Source organism: Lepisma saccharinum, chromosome 1 (assembly GCF_977018435.1).
Source record: "Lepisma saccharinum chromosome 1, izLepSacc3.1, whole genome shotgun sequence".
Taxonomy (NCBI): domain Eukaryota; kingdom Metazoa; phylum Arthropoda; class Insecta; order Zygentoma; family Lepismatidae; genus Lepisma; species Lepisma saccharinum.
This window is the reverse complement of record NC_139229.1, coordinates 177,976,541-177,997,268: the sequence shown is the minus strand read 5'-3', so window position 1 is coordinate 177,997,268 and position 20,728 is coordinate 177,976,541. Positions and strand designations below refer to the sequence as shown.

Sequence of the window (20,728 nt, the reverse complement as noted above, 5' to 3'; positions counted from 1 at the left end):
TTAAGAATCCATTAGAAATGTGCCTCTGGGCATGGCCGGATTAAGACGAAATTGGGCCTGATGCTGCTACTAAGTAAACTGTTTAACGTAAAATTGATAGCATTGACTTGAAATCTTCGATGAACAATAAACACAACGACGTTATAGTTACGTCAAAGCGAAAATAATAATAGTAACTGTATAATAAGTAACGCTGTGTCGAGGCGTCCGAAATTGGTGCTCCAAATTTCATTCTAAGATTTATTTTCAGGTTAATATAGCAAAAGAAAACTGGTCAGCTTTCGGAAAATTCTCTGTTTTCATCTGGGCCTATTTCAGGAATGGGCCTAATGCTGCAGCATCAATAGCACCTACCATAATCCGTCACTGCCTTGGGGGAAAATAATGTAGTACATGCATATTCTCGCTACTGTCCTTTCCAGTAATTATATCAGGGTGTGTACCAGTCTGTCATGAAAATAAAGAAAAAGTAGCAAGTAGGACAAGAAGTCAAGAACAGTCAAAAAATTATACTTGTGGTCAATAATTTATGCTATCATAGGGACTGATTGATCGATTTATTTTTCTTCACTTTTCTGCCCCTTTTGACTAATTGCAAAGATGGTGGTAGGATAAGATAGATGAAGGGAAAATCAGAAATGTATAGGGACGACAACAGAAGCCTAGCTGTGACTCCAGATGCCATTACCTCGCTAGTCTGCCAATTGGATTAATAGATAAAGCAAGTCTAATTCTCTTGTTAAATATAGCTTTAGTTTTCATCTTAAGGCTCGACTGGACATTTGGCAGCCCTAAGGGCGAATTTTTTCAAATTTTCCTCTCCATTCGAAAAACCTCTTTGATATTCGAAAATATGAAAAATTACATACGTTTGGAATTATTTCTAGAGCATTGACGTGAATTTTCGTGTAGTTTGCTTTCACTGTTATCTACGTAGATATCAATAGTTTAGTAGACTTAACGTAATCGTGAAACTTACGAGAATATCTATTAGTCGCATCCAGAAAGTAAGTTTCCCACTCGCCCACAGGTGGCAGGCCTTGCGTATTGAAACCGGTTTTGCGCATGCGTGAGAGGCACGTGCCCTGACTAGTGAATGTCCTAGAAGACGCCTCCCGAAAGTCCTCAGTAGCGTCGCGGCAGCGATGAAACATGGCAGCTCTTATTCCATCTCTCGCCGCGTGCGAGGTTCGTTCGGTGATCAAGTTCTTGAACGCACAAAACATACAGCCGTTCGAAATTCATCGTCAACTTTGCCAGGTGTATGGGCCGACCAGACGTCATGAGGAAGCAGATGCTGCAGAACATTTACTAAAGGCCGGCAAAATGTGCATGACGACGAGCACAGTGGACGGCCATCGTGACGAAGTTCAAACAGACTGTGTCGGCGCGAAAAGTGATGTGCACGGTGTTCTGCTCATCGAGTTTCTGCCCAGAGATGAGGCTATGAACGCTAACCGTTACTGTGAAACACTGGGGACATTGCAGCGAGCCATTCAGAATAAGCGACGCAGTAAGCTCAGTGCTGGGGTGATCTTGCTGCACGACAATGCAAAGCCGCATATGGTTAGACGCACTGCAGCCGTTCTGGACAGGTTTGGTAGGGAGTTGTTCGATCATCCATCGTACAGCCCGGATCTCGCTCCCAGTGATTACCACCTGTTCTTGCACCTGAAAAAGTTTCTATCCGGTCAACATTTTCACAGCAACGAAGAGGTTCAGACGGCTGTCACACAATGGTTTGGCGCTCAGGCGGCGGACTTCTACGACGCAGGTATACAGAAGTTGGTCCCACGCTATGACAAGTGCCCGAATTCCGGCGGGAATTATTTTGACAAGTAACTGGACAAGTGCTGTATCTGTGACAATAAATCATTGGATGAAATGATGTTTCCTCTGTGCACGACCCCGGGGAAACTTACTTTCTGGATGCGCCTAATAGATAACAGCGAAAGGAAACCACACGAAAATTCACGTCAGTGCTCTAGAAGGAATTTAAGCGCATGTAATTTTCATATTTTGGAATATCACAGCGGTTTTTCGAATGAAGAGAAAAATTTGAAAAAATCGTCCTTACGACTGCCAAAGGCCCAGTCGAGCCTTAACTGGCCTTTTTTTTAGTAGTGGTTTTTCATGAAATAAATATTTATTTTATTAATTACTAATTTCCAGCTTTACATAGGAATCGATTAAATAAAGGTTAAGAAAAATAAACTAACAAAGAAAAGGTGTAGCAAAAGTAATGAAGTCACAAATTTTGGTAGACACCCTACCCTGTATCAGCTCGAAGTAAAGAATCATGTACAATTTAAACTGAGGGAGAATATCGCCGATTGTTAACTGCATTCTTAATACTAACTTCATGTACTTACTTTTCTTCTCGGCTGATCAGTTATTTGCTTGAATTTGCCGCTACACAATAACGATTTCCAAGTATTGAAGTTTACAATTAGTTATTAACTTAAATAGTTATTAAACTATTAAATTAATATGGCATCTAGTTTAAATGCCAAGGCGTGTATTCATTTTGAAACAAAACATTACTACTTAACATTTTTCATAGTAGGGAGGGCTAAATCTGGACATACATTAAATATTCGTATTTTTCAGGTATCCGGATTGTTAGGATATTTTGCAGTCCCTAAAGTACGGATCCTGACAATCAGTTTATACGTTTTACAGATTCTCCGCATATCCTTTATATTTGGTGTCCGTATTTCTGTTTATAAAAGTTGTAAACTCTAAACTACGAGATTTGAGTGTGATGATAAATTTTAAGGCCAGGTTACGACATAGTTTTTGCTTAGACAGCACGCTCGGTCCGCGTCCGGTCAGTCGTTCTTCGCATTTTGTATCCATGCCTTAGGTGCTAAACAGCATATCTGAATAAGGTACCTTTTTGAAACGACTAGTTGGTTTATTTAATTATCGTCGCCTATTGTATTTGATTAGCTGCAAAAGGAAATTCACCAGAGAGAAAGATGAGAAGTACAGGCGCTGTAAGCATTCACTTTGAACGAGTGAGGGGAAACCAGGAAAATATGAAAGGTCGTGTCCATTTATTTTTTCTGAATATCAAGGAATTAAACACAATACTTAGTGGTATTGCTATAAGCAGTTTTCTAAAAAAAATGATCATATACACTGTATATGTGGGTGTGTTTGTTTTCGTAAGCTTTGTTTAATTGTAAATTCTCTTTCTGTTCTTCGCGTTTCGATTATTTTACGTCGATTGCAACGATAAATGGTAAATTGAATGAAGGATGGGAAGGCAACACAATGATACACCGTACCAAAGTTCTAACTTTCAAGTTTTGATTTCGGAGGACGTTACTCTAAATATTCTGTTTATGCTACTAATTCATGGTACTTAAAACACACAGACTGTTCTCGATTGCATTAATTCAAATTAAGTGTTACGGGGTGATCATTGCATTGGGACATCAGAAGTAGCGACTCGAGAAAAAAACGAATGGGAAGTCTGTTTTAGGGGGGGTGGGGATGGAGGTAGTCACATTTAATTCACTCCTACCTTTCCAATGAAGAACGTAACAGGTTTGAAATATCATTTATGTAGCGTAGTCCTACTGATTTGCTTGGGGGAAGATAAGGAGGGGTGGAGTATCGACCAGTTTTCGTTAACCCACCCTTTGTTCTCACCATCTGGCGTCAACACTGGGCGCCGGGTTTCTAGAAATAACTGGTACTTTTTCTTGTCACAAAACAAGAATGGGGTGGCGGATAATCTGCGGCTGCGAAGACGATCACGGGATAATTTGTTATCCAGATCTTTACCCTTAACGCCTGACGACTGATGTTCCATATCGAATGACGAATGCATTGAGAATCCGTAGACCAGAAATACAGGCATCGCGGATGTAGGATATGCATAGAATCTAAGATGTATAAATGTTCAGCTCTGACGACGAATTTGTTGACTTGAAAAGACCGTGCGAGTATTCCAATAATCCGGATACACCGTGCATTTGAAACAGATATTGGATCATTTCAAAAACTCTTTTTGTGGCTTTCCCTATTTCATACTACACTGTATGCATATTGCGAGTATGCAATGAACAAATCTGACGATCATTTTCAAGTGCTGAGTGATACAAGAGCTAAGATTTAGAGCTGAAACTTAATATATTCAAAATAATGCATAAGATGAGGTTTGCATTTGTAACCTCACAAAGCAAATTCATTGAATTATCATGTTGCGCAATTAAGAATTTTCTGAAACTTAATTTCCATGATCGTGCTTCATCATGCGTGACACTTGTACAGTATTGCTACTCGGAAACCGTCTGTACCTATCGAATTGAAATGTGAATAACAACATTTGGGCTCCACAATTATTTGCAACAACTACTGAATTGAGACTAAGTTACTTAAATGGTGAAAGTCTCTTTTATACATAAATTCGTCAGTTTGCGAAGCAGTTGTAAATTTGGCAATTACCCCAGTCAAGCGGAAGATATCCGTGGAACACTTTGTAATTCTCATTTCGTAATAGACATTGCTTTTTGTCTTTCATCAGTTTCATACTCGTGAACTTCCGTCATCGCGATTAACCTAAGGGTAGAAATATGGAGCGTAAAGTTAGTGAAAGGTTCACATGTGTTTATTGTCTCACCTTCGTTACAAGCGAGTTTAATCCCCGACGAGAGACGCAATTTTTGTGTGCGCATTAGAACAATTGAAAAAGAAAAGGATGTAGCCAACTCGTGGCATTAGGATGAGACTTGATGCTCTGACCACATCTCACCCGATGAAAAGCTGTTTGACAGAGTCTGCGAGGAGGTTTTATATCGACAAAGGTGACGAGACACTGATATACGTATTTGGAAGCTTCGTCTTGACGCAACCATTATTTGAAATATGAAAGTTATAACATTTACCATCTCTTCTATGAGAAGAGAACCAGAATAATGTTGATGTGAACCGTCTTGTCCAAGAAGAGCTTGGCCTCCCTGACTGTGTAGTGGTAACGTCGTTGCCTTGTAATCAAGGGGTCCCGGGTTCGATTCCCGGTGGAGGCACGTTGCACAGTGGTTTGTATCCCACTTTACTCTGTAGGTTCAGTCCCGATTAGTCTTATCTGTGCATAAAGTGAACTTAAATCAACAATTCTCTCACCAAGAGCTTTTACGACGTTCAGTATATCGCTACTGTATTGTTGAAAACGTCTAGTAAATATTATATCCTGTTATAGTATATGTCTAGTTGTTCTAGGAGGGTATTTATAAAGGAATTTTATTTACTGGGTTTTGTGTGAAGAAATTTGTGAGTTATAAGATAACCCCACACTGTTGTTTCGACTGTAATTTCGTTTGTCATTAGCGTTAAGAAGCCTTAAACACGTTTCAGTTGAACGTCTAATATAAACGAAAAGCTTTTATGAATTCAGTGCTGTAGGCCACACGAGGAAGTTTGGAATTATGCATACTCACTGCACATGAATATTTGATAAGTATGGGAGGTCTGTGGAAGATACGGAGACCAGAGTATTTGTAAAAGTTAGAAATAAAGAGTAAACACGTGCACAAGCAAGACATTGGACATTGAAGAAAGCAGGAGTGCTATTAAAAATTCACTTTGCTGGGACGACGTCCGAAGCTGCTTACGGTTGTAACTTCAATTCTCTTGCTCGGGAGAAGCATTAAAACGCACAGTAGTCACTCCAATCGGTGTTGTAGTTGCAGTTTTTCTTATTGCTATAATTAATATTAATAGGGAGAAGTCGAAGTTTGAACGTTTTCCCACTCATATAGTTCCTTTCTCGATGAAAGACCAGAAAAGCCTACCCCCGTGGCGGAGTAGTTAGTAGTTGAATTGAATTGTTGTTTAAGTTCACTTATGCACAGAAAGGCTAATTGGGACTGGGTAGGATCAGAACCACTGTGCGATATGCCTCCACAGGGAATCGAACCCTAGAAGAATGGCTATTACAGCACGCTACGACGTCAAGGGTTCCGGGTCCGAAACCCGGACTTGGAACGAATGTTTCTTTGAGTGTGTCCCTTCATCCATTTAATCGTATCATCTCTCATCATCTTCGTGATTAGTCAAAAGTGGTAGAAAAGCGAGGTAAAAATAAGATTAATCAAAAACCAGAAAGATGGTCCAAATACCGCATTTTATGTAAATATGTGTGCAACGAGAAATATGTAATAAACCTCAAAATATGTAACAAGAAATTCACATATATCGTTCCTAACATCGTAATTCGCCGACATTTGCATTTTTGCTTGCGTACATACAAAGGAAAAATACGTAATTACATAAAAATCGGCCCTACTGATTAATAACTTGAATATTTTTCTAGGGGGGAAAAATTGCCCCAGTCATTCAACTTCTACCTTACTGTTAAAGATAATTTGCCAATAGCGTCATCGCCTTGTAATCCAGGGGTCCCGGGTTGGATACCCGATGGAGGCACATTTTGGTTCGGATCCCCCTTTAAACTGTAGGTCCAGTCCCGATTAGTCTTACTGTGCATAAAGTGGACTCGAAACAACAACAAGATTGTCAAATAAACTAGCACATTATCACTTTTCCAGATTCGCATCAACCAAATGGTTAGCGTTCTCTTGTGCTTTATATTAGTCTTGGTTTGTGAGACCGAGCACATTGAGTGTTCGACTCAACGATATAGTCACCGACAATTTCTTAGTCCGTGTGTGGTCAGGTATGTTTATTTGCGACTGTTCTTTCGTGAATCTTATCTAATATTTTTTCATCGTCGTCCCGATTGGCCAACGGTAGCAGAAAAAGCCATATAACTTGAGACAAATGACAATTTTAAGTTCAATCATGCAGCTTCACAATTCCGATCTCCTCTCGCACACTTCGAAAGTAGAATTTGAATGTTTTGCAGATCATTCGGTGGTTACTATATCCAACAGAATCGATCTTCGTGTATCAAACGGTGCATCATGTAGAGACACGAATATTGACACAAGTGCGCGTGCTCCAAGTGGACAAGTTCAGTGGCAATATAGGGGTGACAACTGCAAGTGGAACGCAGCCAGGTTCCGTGAATATCGTCTTTGTTGCGCTTCGAAATGATTTGTTGCTAATTTCAACGATTACCACTAACTGAAAGAGCTAGTGATGTCGAAGAATCGAACACGCAGACGAAGTACTGACTGAAACCCGCAGTGTAGTTTCGTACACGTTTCAACCTAGACTTCCGTGGCGGAGTGGTTAGCACACGGGTGCCGTGTTCGAATCCCGGACTAGACATGGTTGTTCTTTGTGAGTGTCCTTCATCAATTTCATCATATCGTCACTCATCCTCGTCAGTGACAGAAACGTAGAATAACCAAGTAAACCAATCGAGCTAGGCGCGTCTCCCACGGTCAAGCAGTAGTCAGACGAAGTACTTTACGGAAGGACAGAGGTTTCGTGCTGGGAACGTTTCGAATCCACAGGAAGTGAGTCATCCAATATGCCTAGTGCCCTGATTAATATAAAGGCAGTACCCTTTTGTGAAAGCAAAGCAATGCAAACCTTTATTAATTCACTTTTCACACCAGTAACTCGAGTTGCTGAGCAATTAAGATGTTTTTTTTTGGTATCGAGAATGCCATCAACATAATTAAAAGAAAAACAACAACTAAATGCAGGGTGCCGAAAAGTCCTTCTGTTTGTTCTTGCACCAACTGTAACTCTGGGATGGTGATAGGTTAATGAGACTTTCGTGCATTGAAGCATCCTCCTTTTTAATATTTTTTTACTCACATGTCCATCGAATGTCGTAAAAAGGGCGAATAGTTGGATTTGAAAATTCCTAAAAATAGTATTATTATTGTTTAAAGTGCCGGAGCTGATGTGATTACAAACAGCAACAAATAACGTTGTACGTCATTCATAATCCCAATGAAGCTAATCCTTTGAAGGTGTAGTAGGTTTTTAAATCAAACCAAAGCTTTGATGTATTGAGGTTTTTTAAGAACTTTATTTGAAAGGCAACACTGCATTCTCAAAAGTACACTGTATCAATAGCCGCCGTTCGTGCCTGTCTCATCCAACATCACGAAGAGAAAGAACATAAATTCTGGTGCAGTATCTTGGCATTCATGAGAATTATCCAAAGCCTTTTTTTTTTTTTTTTTTTTTTTTGGGAGGGGAAATCTTGTTTTCACGGTGAACATCATTCACTGGTGCGGCCTTGGTGGGGGATCTCGGTACCGAAGTATCCAGGCTCAAGTCCTGGCTCAGGCCGTGTTTGTGAACGCCCTTCATCAATTTCTTCTAATCATTCATCCTTATCGTTGCGATCAGCCAAAAGGGCAGAAAAGTAACGTAAACAAACAAAACATTCGCTCAACATATGGGCAATTCAGTTTCACAATAAAACATGCCAGCGGATGACATCCGCTGAAATGCATTTGATTGAAGTTGAGACATCACGACTTTTCACAATCAGGGGGTTACAGGTTCTATTCCCTAGTAGAGGCACAATGCAAAGTAGTTCGGATCACACTCGTAAACTGTAGGTCCAGTCCCGATTAACTTAACTGAGTGTAAACTACACCGAAAAACAAACCACTTTCTGATAATCATACGTAAATACAGTTTGATTCCTAGGGAATATGGAAATCATAAATTTTATTTCGGCTATTGTACCATGCTTTCTGCACTGCTCTAGTCATTATATAATTAAATGAGACCCACATATAAACTGTAGATGCCAGCATATTTTAAAAAGATGTATTTGTTACATAAGTTTAACTTGATATTCATGTATTACAATACTTCCAAGTCAGAAGCTCATGAAACGCAAACTACATGTTTTCAGTTGTTGTTCTGCCTTCGTGTTGTGGACCACTACTGGACGTTATGCAGTTGGGAGTGAAGATATTCACAAATAACGGGTTTTCTCGAAGGAATGTCTTCTGTTAGGTAAACCCTATATATTTGCAACGTGTCATTTTTCAGCTGCTTGTGTTGATAAACTATCAGAGGTGAAATTACAAGGAATTAGCTAGAAGAAGAAAATATAACCCATTTTTAAAGATGAAATAGATTGTGTTTCACAGAGTCGGGTATATTTTTCACTGTTAGAAAGTTCAGTTTCTTCATTTTAAAGCATGATTGCGTCACTAGCTTCGTAGCACGACGCCGACCACTTATCCATGAGGAAATGAAGGCAGTGGCGCCAACAAGCCCACCCAATAATATGTCGTTGTTGTTAACATTGATGCATGGAAGGGAGGATTTTTTTTGTAAACTTGTAACGCAAATGTTTGAGCCCAGGGAAGATGAAATGCATGGGAAACTAATTCAAGGAGTCAGAATTGTCGATATTAGGGATTGCCTATAAATTTAAATAATAGGGTGGTGTATCCGGTTGCAAATTTTATTCAGCCATGTGTATATTGAGAAAATAAACATTTTGCGACTATTACTTTTTGAAAGATAACTTCTAGTGAAGTCTTAATATCATTTCTCTCTTTTCAGGCAAATTCGACAAGCGAAAGGTCCAGTAGTTCTTGGGGAGCCATCGAAGTGTGTTCGCTCAACGGCAGAACGAAATCATCAATTCGTAAACGGGTATCACGGGTCCTTCCCTGCTGGTACGAAACCAGACGATTCAGTCCCCAACGGTGTTTCGGATTCTGTGAAGGGGGTTAGTCAGTGTGGTGCTTTAAGGACCGGATCAAGTACACTTCCAGATCCCTCGTGTGTGGCGACCAGGACTAGGCCCTTGAAAAACTTCCGGAAGAGAAAATTGTTCCATTCATCCGGATTGCATCTGGTGTCGAAGAAAGCTGCCAAACCTACGACAGTGAAGTGTGGTTGCCAGCCGCCACTCCCACCCTGTACAATGTGTTGTGGTAGACCAAACCCTACGGCCAATCAAGAACTCGACATTCTACCGATTCCTGAACGGATAGCGCTATTAGACCCTACGTATCACCCAGTGCTCTCATTTCCAGAAGGTGAGTTGGCGTCTTGGAGTAATTATTTAAAGAAAATCATCAGTAAGTGTGTGTGTGTGTGTGTGTGCTTGGTGAAGTGTTGGCCCCCTCTGAAATTGTCTCCGATTTTCCCCTCTACGAAGAAATTTCGTTTTGCTCCCCACATACTAATATAAATTTAGTTGGATAAGGGTAGGGTAAGTGAAGATTGAAATGCCATCTGGTCATGTGTGCTTTTAACTTCGAAATTTGTGCTCCAGGAGAGATAAGGTAAGTTGCATTTTTAATACACTATTTGTAATACTTTTATGAGCAGTTTTCTTAAGTGTATATTCTTGTGTGGTTTTGCAGGATTGTTCGAACTGGACAACAACGGCTCGTAATTAGGCAAGCATTAACCTTCTCACTGACATATTCAAAAATTCATGTGGAGAAGGGGTGAATACTGGAAAACTTGTTTCGAAGCTTATAGCACCCCTTCCTCAAAGGTATAAAAATTTGCAATTGCAACCAGAGCAGAGAGATTAATCCTCAGCCCTCTATGAATACTATCATGGGCATAGGTTTCCAATAGAGTTCCTGTCAGTTTAAACCATGTGCATCATTTTCAAATCTTAGCTAGCATCTTTTGAAGCAAGTGGATGGACAGGAGTTGTTTTTCCCATGCTTAGTCCCAACATTTGCTTCATCATGTTTCATTGTGCTTGGTGCGTTATTACTACACATTTAAGTTATTATTTACAATGTGTAGTGTAGCTCTACGAGCAAGCACTTATTTAACATCAAATACGAGAAATGAAGACCATGGCATATTGAATGCCCACATGGTCATAACCTGCGTTTCCTATAGCGTCTGGCACATTAGTATACTGAAAGGTGTGTTTCATATAGTTTTTTTTAATGTGTTGTTTGTGGCTTACTAAGTTGTTATATGCATTGGCAAATGAAGAAATGTCTGAATCACTTTGCAGCTGTGATCAGGAACTCCTGCACAATATATTTGAATATTTGTGGGAGTGAGTGCATATTAATGAGGTATTTAACCCTGTTGATAAATGGCATATTGTTGGGTAAATTGCATATTCATTTTTTTTTATTCTAGGAGGAAGACAAATGTTGGGATGCACTGCATGTGGTATTGAAGGGAAATGTCACAATGTCCATTAAAACTGAACGCGCACAATCGCATTCATAAATGCTTCATTTTGTGATACCATTTGCATTCTTTGTCATCACGTAGTTATATCTTCCATGTTGAGAATGCGATTTAACAACGGTTATTCAAGTACCAGGCGATTAACATCTGCATATTTCAACATTGTTTACTATTCGTTGTTAAGTTCATACAGGCATTTTGCGTCCACATTCTCATTCGCACACTGGCATAAATTGTCATTATTGCTCTTTGGACACCAGGCTTCCATGAAGAGCGCATTAATCCTTCATACCAGACACAACTGTTCATAAAAACATGCGAAGACAGCTCCCAGGAATTTTGTCTTGTTTTTCTCAGGATCCCTTAACAGCATTTCTGAAGTTTGCCCTTCATACATAAAGCATACACGGCAGAGGAATCGTGTTCTTCTCATGATTTGTCTTATTGGATGTGAAGGTTCTAGTGTATTTAGAACAGTTCCAAATTTCGAATGTACATTATTCTTAAGACAACTTTCGATTAAGGCATTTTCTTATTTGTGATTAATATTAAAACTAGCGGGTTGTAGAATGTCATAATTTGACTAGTTATCTGAAATAATGCAAAAAAATTGTATAGACCTATAATTAAACTTCCTTTGAATTATGCTAGGGCAGCTCAATATACAACCCATCACATTTCTTTACACCACCCGCCTTAGTCCTGAAAGACAACTACTTGGAGCATTATTTTGTTGTGTAAATGCAATGTTGTGTGGCCACAACTTATCAGTTGAGTACTGCTGCCTTCATGTGGAGTTGTCTATTCATGAACTCCTCACCGAAGGTCCAGGTGTGAGAGTTCTTTTGTGAGTGTCCATTAATCAATTGAGTGTTATTTTGTAATTGTACATCATTTTAATCTAATCAGCATTCATACTCGTTCTCATTTAACCTTACCGTGCAGAGATGCGTAGTAAGTTTAATCAAATACAGTCTAGCAGTTACTGGCCATTCACTTGAATGATTTTGAGCGCCAATAATTACTGTATATACCATTTAAATTAATTAAGCGTTAAATATTGTTGCATGTAAACATCACCCGAAACTGCTCTAATAAAATACACAAATATTCGTAGTCTTCAATACGCACTCTAGTGTGTATTGCGTGGAAGGTAAAGGTACCCTTGTACGTGTGCACACGTGCCATGAAGGCATATGGAGTGATGTGGAGGTATGGAGCTCCACGTATTCTTGATCTCGACCATAGTTGGGATGATGTGATCAGCATCACGCCTGCCAGCCTTTAACCCCCCCCCCCCCCCACCAGGTACCCATTTATACGAGGCTGGGTGGACCTCAGAGCCGCGCAGAAACAGAGAAATGATTGGAAAGATTCCTGGTCCAGATCACCTGCCCTGGTATTCGAACCAGAGTCTTCCCGCGTCCTCTACCATCTGAGCTACCGCGGCTACATGGAAGGGAAGTTGACATTTGTGTACTAAGGAAATATTACTCCCATTGACTCGAGTTGGGGCTCACCCTTCCAGGTTTTCGTTTGCGATTAGTTCCAACTCACTGTGCATACTATATTATCTATGTTGAAACAGCTTCCTTCATGTTCTCAGAATTCCCGATATCCCCGCCTTGCATCAAGTGTAAGGCAGCTGCTTCTGTAGAAACAGTATCCAGTAGCCAGAGGAATAAGCAAACTGGCCTGACTTGTTTCAACCTCCCAGCCGGGGAGGGGAATTTCGCGTAATACTAATTTCCATTCTTGAAATTTCAGGTTTGTCCTGCCGTCTTCATTTCTTTTTAATAAATTACCCAAAAGCGCAACATTCATCCCTTCATTTCCCGTAAAGCTCTCTGTGACGAGTCCCGTTCCTAGAAAGTCGCCTTACGATCGAAATAGTCATGTTCGGTAGCAGTTTCCTTAATGTGGTCAATGTCAAATACACTTCCAGCCGCTAATTTCGAACTCTTCGGAATAGTGATACAGTTTTATGACATGAAAGAACGGAGAGAGGTCAGGCTGATGACAAGATCCTTCGTTATAGGTTAGTAATGAGTATTACTTCGATAAAGTCTGTGGTTTTTGTTGGTTGCTCCAGGCGAATGCTGGACACACACGTGCTTTCCTTGCATTACCCTCTCAACTCTCCCTCGTGGAGGGTCTCCTCGATGGCGTTATAACCCTGTCGCCTTGTAATGAAGCTGTTACAGGTGCGACTCTGTGGAGACACATTCCACTATGGCTGGATCCCACTGTAAAGTGTAGCGCTCCTTTCCGTGTGAGCTTATCTGATCGACCATAAATTGACTTTACTTTCTGCCATTGATAGTCTGAAGGCAACGTAATAGCTGTGTGTACAGGAGCCATGAGTCATGCGGGTGGCACAAATTTTAGTGTTATTTCATCCTACGTCAGTATACCGGAAAGTTTACTTACCACTTCCTCATATGTCAATTCCGCGAATAAAGTTGCTGCTTCAAATAGCCACATTTGCTGCCATGTAGGTGAAAATTACGGTGACAGTGGAATCATGTTGAATTGTACCAGCATTTCAAAGTAAATACTAGTACTAATTAACTTTTCTGCTGGAAAAAAAAGAAAGTGGCACTATTTCTTCCTTACTGAGTAGCGCGGTATGTGCCTAAAAGAGTATGCAATACGCTATACCTCACCAAGTCCAATTCGGGGGGGGGGGGGGTCCAACCCATGGAACTTGATTGTTCAATCATTCCATCAACTCTTGGATTAATTTTTTAAAATTTATTTCTTTACCAGGTAGTTGGAGCAGGTGAAAGTTTGCCTACCCTGGGTATCTACTGACTGGGAATTATCCACGAATTTTTGACACTGGCAGTTATGCCTGTGTTTGTTGTCTTCATAGATGTAAAATATGGCCATGTTTAATTCTAAGTACACGTGTAATCCTTTCTTTAAGCTTCCGCCTTAGACTTCATGTAGGAGAGTGAGGTAGGTCACTTCATTTAAGACGAGGAAAAAAAGGAAGAGATGATCGATATGTATTTCTCTTCTAATTTTACAATTTTATTATTATTTGGATCTCCTTAGGTAATTAGTTAATTTTATATTTCAAACGGGAAGGTGATCAATTTTTTAAAGAGTATTATTACCACTTTTACGTGAATTCAGTCTTTCTTTGTGAATTGAGACTACTCACGTGAGATAATCGCTTAATTTGGAAACCAAGGAGGTAAGGGGAAAATGGGATGGGGTCGCTGATTATTACTTAAATTTTCGATTTCAGCGGGGGGAGTGGGTCCATGCTTAGTAAAATGAACAAGTCTAAAATATTTTGTTTAAAAGTTTTAATTTTTATGTTTTATTGTTTTTCGTCGTCGGTTTTTGGAAAATTCACCTTGAAAACCTGGAATTATGCTTGAATTTTATCTATGGTGTCTGGCAGTAACCTGCTACCGCATAAAAGTAGATTGGAAGGCAATCAAATCAGCGCATGCCAGCATTCAATTAAAATATACAGGGTGTGTGTCGGAATTTTTTTATCATGTTTTCAAAATTGGCTTTTTCACTACAATCTATTTGTGCAGTTGTAATGAAATTGTTTCCTCTGTTTAGTTGTCATTTCTTAACGTGATGATGCTATTAATTAATGCAAGAATATTAATACATTAATTCCACTAATTCACCGACGTACTGCAGCACCCTGGAATCCCTCTTATCATAGCTTGCCTGTAATGCTAGTTCTCTTCCTACAAAATAAAAATTATGGTACAGTAGACTCTCGTGATTAACCGAAGAAGTGGTTGGAAAACATCGCGCTTCATAACGCACCCCCCTGTTTGTTTATGGAGTCAAGTCACCGTTCGCGCTGCACGTGTTCGTTACATTGTCGGTATATCCGATTGTTACGGTGGTGTTTAAGTCTGTGTAGGCCTATTCTAAGCGGAAAAAGTAATCTTCTCATTTATGTTGTACTAGTAATAAATAATTACTATACAGTTTTAAGTTGTTTCGTCATTTACGACCTATTAGCATATTATCTCCGTATTATCCGAGGTTTTCCGTATCCGAGGTAATCTCGGTCCCAATTAGCTCGGATAATCGCGAGTCTTCTGTATTCGTAAATTAGACTTGCAGTCTAAATTGTCAGAACTACAACTGTTAACAAGATTTTTGCACGTGTCAAGTGGAAACAAAAGTAAAAAAGATTTGCAAATTACTCTCAGATTTGAATTCACAACCACTTTTGTTGCTGATATTATAAAACTATTCTCCATTTTGCGGAAATATTTTATGTACCCTCGCAGCATCGTTGACTGGTTCTCAAGTATTTTGAGTCGTCAGAGGTAACGGTAAAAGTGGATATTGCTCAGGATAATATAGTGACATGTAAATTGCATGACGTCTTTATAAGTGAATGTTCCTAATGGTTTTTCTCGATCGTACACATCTTTCGAGAACCAGCAAGTCTCACTTACTGTGTCTGTTTCACGAACTTGAATGTATCTTGATTGATATTTTCCCAGATCTCTCGTTTCTACGATTCTCGGGCGCAAAAAGGACACTGGTAATAACCACATTTGTAAAGAAGGTAAAGTTCTCCGTGCATATAGCACCGTGCCATAAAGGCATATTTAGAGGATTCGGGGATAGGGCCCCACACATTCTCGATATCAGCCATTTTGGAGGTGGTGATCAGCACCACGCTCCGTCCGCCTTTACACGCCTCCTCCCTAGGTGTGGTACAATTCTTTATACAGCATATTTGCAGAAGATACAATTAAACCTACAAGTTTTATCAATATACGCTGTATAAAATACATCTTATTACTAACTTCGTTGTCCTACAAACCACGTCTATAGTGTATAATACTCTTCTCGACTTGTTTAAAAGTCCTCAGTTTCCCCAATTGGAGGGAAAACCTCAGCCATAAATTTTGGGGTGTAGTTTCCGTGTTGCTAAGGGTCTTGCTGTCCCCCCTCCCCCTCCAACAGGGCAAGGAGGATGTGGCGAAGGTGGATGTTCTTGCCTTGAGACTTTTTGTTTCTCCCTCTAGGATCGCGAAAGATTGAGTCCAGTCCCTTTAGTTTTTAACCTTAGGGAGTTCATCCGTGCCCGATACACATGCCGCTTTACCCTTTTACCGGTTGAAGAACCCCACACCTCTAGGTAGGATTGTGGGAGGAAGATTGGCAGTCGGGAGATAGGCCAAGGCCCTTCCAGGGCTGTCGAGCCACGGATTATTATATATTATTCGTGGCCAGCAGAATATGATCTTTGATCCCTACAATTTTAAATATTTTTTTAGATTAGATTTTCGTTGCGTCAAACTGTCCCATATACAAGCGGACCAGCAGTGTAGCACTTTATCCCATTCCTGGTAACAAATTAAGTCTTTAATCTGTTTCATTCAGTTACCGAGAAAATAAACTACTGCAGCAAAATTGGTCGATCTGTCTGTCTGTCAGTCCCTTGAAATTATGATGCCCTGGTCTACCTCCTCGACGAATTTTGTCTCCCAACATGTGTATTCAAAAATATCAGTAGAGGGAACACAGTCGAAAATAGACCACTAGAACTGACCCCCTCTTTAAGTTTCAATATCACTTAAGATAAAAGTGGAACAAATGATAATAAGTTAACCGGTAACTCACAGGTGCATTTTGATCAAATTTCAGCTCTACACAGTGGTCCAGTTGCATGGAAAGCGTGGTTAAAATTCATTTTTTGGTGTATGACCTCAGAATGCAAATTTTTTCCCCACATATTCTATCATTTTTGGGAAGGAACGCAATATTGGACAGTATTATGATTTTTTAATGCCAATTGCACTCACAATACAGTAAACCACGACTTATGCGTTGTTCAACGTATTTACAATTTCCATCTCGATCAGTTTCAACATCAGCCAGTGACTGGAGGGGACGTTTAAGGAAGTCTTAATACATCGTTTTGAAGTGTCTATCTCAGACTGCTCTGTGGAAATGACAGGATTTAATGAGTCGAAGGATTACATTCATCATCTTTTTCCCCTCCCGAGAATTGGTCCAAGTATGTTACGGATAATGCTTCTTTATATGCTTGTTTCCGGTATCTTGAGCAGCCGAAATAATTACTGGACAAGTATCTTGTGAATGGAAGCTGTCATGTTGATAGAGCGAGAAGTGCAGCCCAATTATCTGCTTGGTTCCCATCTCAAATTTCACCAGAAGTGCAGCCCAATTATCTGCTTGGTTCCCATCTCAAATTTCACCACGTCTAGGCCCAGCCCATAAGATAGTGCCTATAGGATAGTGCTTAAGCGCATATAACACTTTTCTGTGAGAGCCATGGTTTCCTTCTTTAATTGAATCCTGATTGGCCAGCAAAATTTGTCGTTGAAAGTCAAGATTTTGTCAAATAGCAACTTTTTCAAGTTTCTTACATTCATAGTGATCTTAAGCTGCACAAGGGATGTGAAGAAATTGTCTGTGTCTTGAAATTGCCCAGATGTCCATCCCAACCCAACTTAAGAAGAGTTATGATCTCGCATATCCAATTGCATTGTACAACTTTTTTTAAAAAGGGGCAAGAACGAGCAAAACTTACTTTTGGATCCTGAAACTAGAAACATTATTCTAACATAAGATGGTTGAATTTTAACTTGAGCTTGTTTGAGAAGTATCGAAAAAGAAGAAATCTGTCGCTAACTTGAGGTCCGGCACATTAACAATTTAATATTTGATTATACCAGATGCCAGAAAAGTCCATTCTGCATCAAACATCATAGCCGCACTTCAAGGGTTCCTAGCCAACTGAGGGCGACACTTATTGTGTAACATCAGGTAGTTTTCAATAGATTGAGCTTTTACTCTAGAATTCTAAGGGTACCAAACCTACTTTCGCAATTTCAATTTTGGGATTTTGGGCAGGTTGTGCAGTCACTATGCTCTGGTATGAAGTCATTTTATTGCTAGTGATTAGGTTGACGTGGGTCTCCACCAAGGCCAATAATATTCCTATGCTGACGGATTAGGCTGCCCACGTACTACCTACGGACTGTTGATAATGTTCAAGAGACCTGCCTGTCCCTGGTCCAAACCAGTTCAGTATGGACCATGTTAATGGTGACGAAAGGAGCCGACAACTGAGCAAAATTGAGTAAACAAATCCGATAGCGTTGGACTTTACATCGCAAGGGGTGACTCAAAATTGTGACAGCAGTTATGAAACAAATTTGTGATGTGTATCGTATATCAATGTAAAGACAATATATTTCGGAGAATACGTCGTATATTATGCATATTTTACAGACAATAAGGTAAAGAATAAATGGAGTAAGGATATAGTGCAGTTTTTTTAAAGGAGAAAAAACCGTATTTGTGGTAACGTCACTAGCGCCAACATAGTTCGGAAAGCTGCATATGAATTTTGTTCATTTCAATTATCTTTCAGACTTTTAACACATTTTAATTTTTTAACACATTCGTAAATATAGCTTATAGCGATATTTGTAAACACATATTTTGATGTAGTAGTATTATTGTAATCAGTGGAAGTTATTTGTAGGGTAGGAAATAGTTACTTGTTTTACATAATCGTTATTTTCTTATTTTAAGCATCTTAGTAGTTATGCAACACATACCTATACATTTATTTCTCGTTTTGAATCAGTATTTTTTTAATATTTTCTTCTTCTAAAGAACCCAACTTGTTAGAACGGGGCTAGAATTCCTTCGAGAAATCATGTATTTGAATGTAGGTAGCTAGATGTGTCAGCGAGTTAATAATCCATTGGTTCTTGAATCTGTAATATTTAGGAATCTATAAAATTTGCAAGTGTGCCTCTGATTGTAGTGCTGCCATTCCGGTGCAAAACACATCCCCATTTTGCTCGTGAACTTCGATCCTGCGCTTCCGGTAGTGACGTCATCACAAATGTGACTCTACTTTCGTACTCCATTTATTCTTTATGTGTAATGTATGGACTTATTTCCCGAAATGTCATCCTTACATTGATGTACGAGAAGACGCTTTGTTTCAGAACTGCTGTCACAGTTTTAAAGGTTGTTTCCGAACTGCTGTTACAGTTTTAACAGTTACCCCTTGCGATGGAAAAATCTAATGCCATCACATATGATACCACCACGTGACAGGGTTGTCTCAACTAAGTATTACTGAGTTGTTTGCTCGTGACGTCACACTAATGTGGTCCATTACAACGCTCGCTGACGCAACTTTGCGATCCAACTACAAGAACAAAGTATCGAGTAACCATCTTGTGACTGATACAGTATTCCATTACTGTTGTACGAAAAGACATGAATACAATGGCTTATACAGTAAAACCTGTCTATCCCGGAACATGATGGTTCCGAGCAAAATTTTCCGTCTAAACAGTTCTTCTTATACAGGGTTGACTTTAAATAAAGTATAGAGCGCTGCAGGAAATAATGGAAAGACAGATTTACATTTCGCATTACATATAATGTGTCCTTCTCCGTAGCCGAGCGGGTTAAAGCGTTCACTCGTCTTAAGTTCGTTCGCTGCGGGACGGCTTAGGTTCGAATCCGGCTCTGGTCGGCCCACCATCGTGAGGAAATTGGGGAGCTTCGAATGAACAAGCGTAATCCGTTTTCGGAAACATACTATAACGGCTGACCCCCCGACTATTCCAATACTGTTTGCAGATCTCCACGCTTAGAGGTGACGAGGAAAAGCGTGGGAGGGAGACCGGCAGTCTGTAGGTAAGCCAAGGCCCTTCAGGCCTGTTGCGCAAAGGATTATTATATTATTATTATTACATATAATGTAGAGTACTAATGCATGTACATGAATAAAAATGCGATACAGTCGCAATAAGCATAGCAGATATTACAATTATGTAACTACACAACATGTTGGTACACTTTTTACAGTATTGTAAGAACGTACAGTACGTACTTATGCATTTTTTCGAACCCAGGACCCCTGGCGTCGTAGCACGATGTGCATAGAGGGAAAGAGAAAGATTGAAAGATGGAATAAGAGAGGTGAAGAAAGATTGAGATAAAAGTGAAGAAAAAGAAAGAAACAAAGAGAGATAACAAGAAAAATAGAAAGATGACGAAAGAACAGAGGAGAAATAGACAAAGAAAGGTGGAGAAAGAGGGTAAGAGATGAAAGAAAGAAACGGAATCCTAACAGCTATGACGATCGACAATGTTACCGATAAGCGAGTGGCAACAGAGGCGTGTTCCACTTAAAGTATTGCATTCTTTTCTTGCGAGCGAAAAAAATAAAGGAAGAAATTTCCGTCTTACTGAGAATAAAAACATCTCGTTGGTCTTTAAATAGTGTTCCGTTTCCGCGTTAAGGAGGTTTCCGCCTTAACAGGTCATTTTCAGGTATAAAATCTGTCCGTTCTGGGGACTTGTTTTCCGTATTTACAGGTTTCCTTCTTATAGAGGTTCCGGAATATGCAGTTTTTACTGTATATAACATGAACCAATACGCTTTTGTAAGCAGGTTTTTGGGCGAATGTACACAGAATTGGAAAACCTATCTGAATGTATGTTACATTTATGTGTGTACGGATGGCTGAAATTAACCTCTGCAGGATCAGCCCTTTGACATTTGCTAGAAATCCCGCGATTCCAATCGGACGTTCGCACACCCGGAGTGTTGTGTATTTTCTAATGGATAAACTTCTATTTT

At 39.7% G+C, this 20,728-nt stretch overlaps 1 protein-coding gene across 4 annotated transcripts in view; it reads left to right on the top strand.

Moving 5' to 3' along the window:
• Positions 1–20,728, top strand: part of nsl1 (non-specific lethal 1) — a 157,890-nt gene that overhangs the window by 68,111 nt on the left and 69,051 nt on the right. For all 4 annotated transcript variants that reach the window (XM_083143379.1, XM_083143370.1, XM_083143388.1 and 1 more), the window contains exon 3: positions 9,466–9,947. In XM_083143379.1, the coding sequence (XP_082999505.1) occupies positions 9,466–9,947 (482 nt within the window). The remainder of the gene's footprint in view (positions 1–9,465; positions 9,948–20,728) is intronic.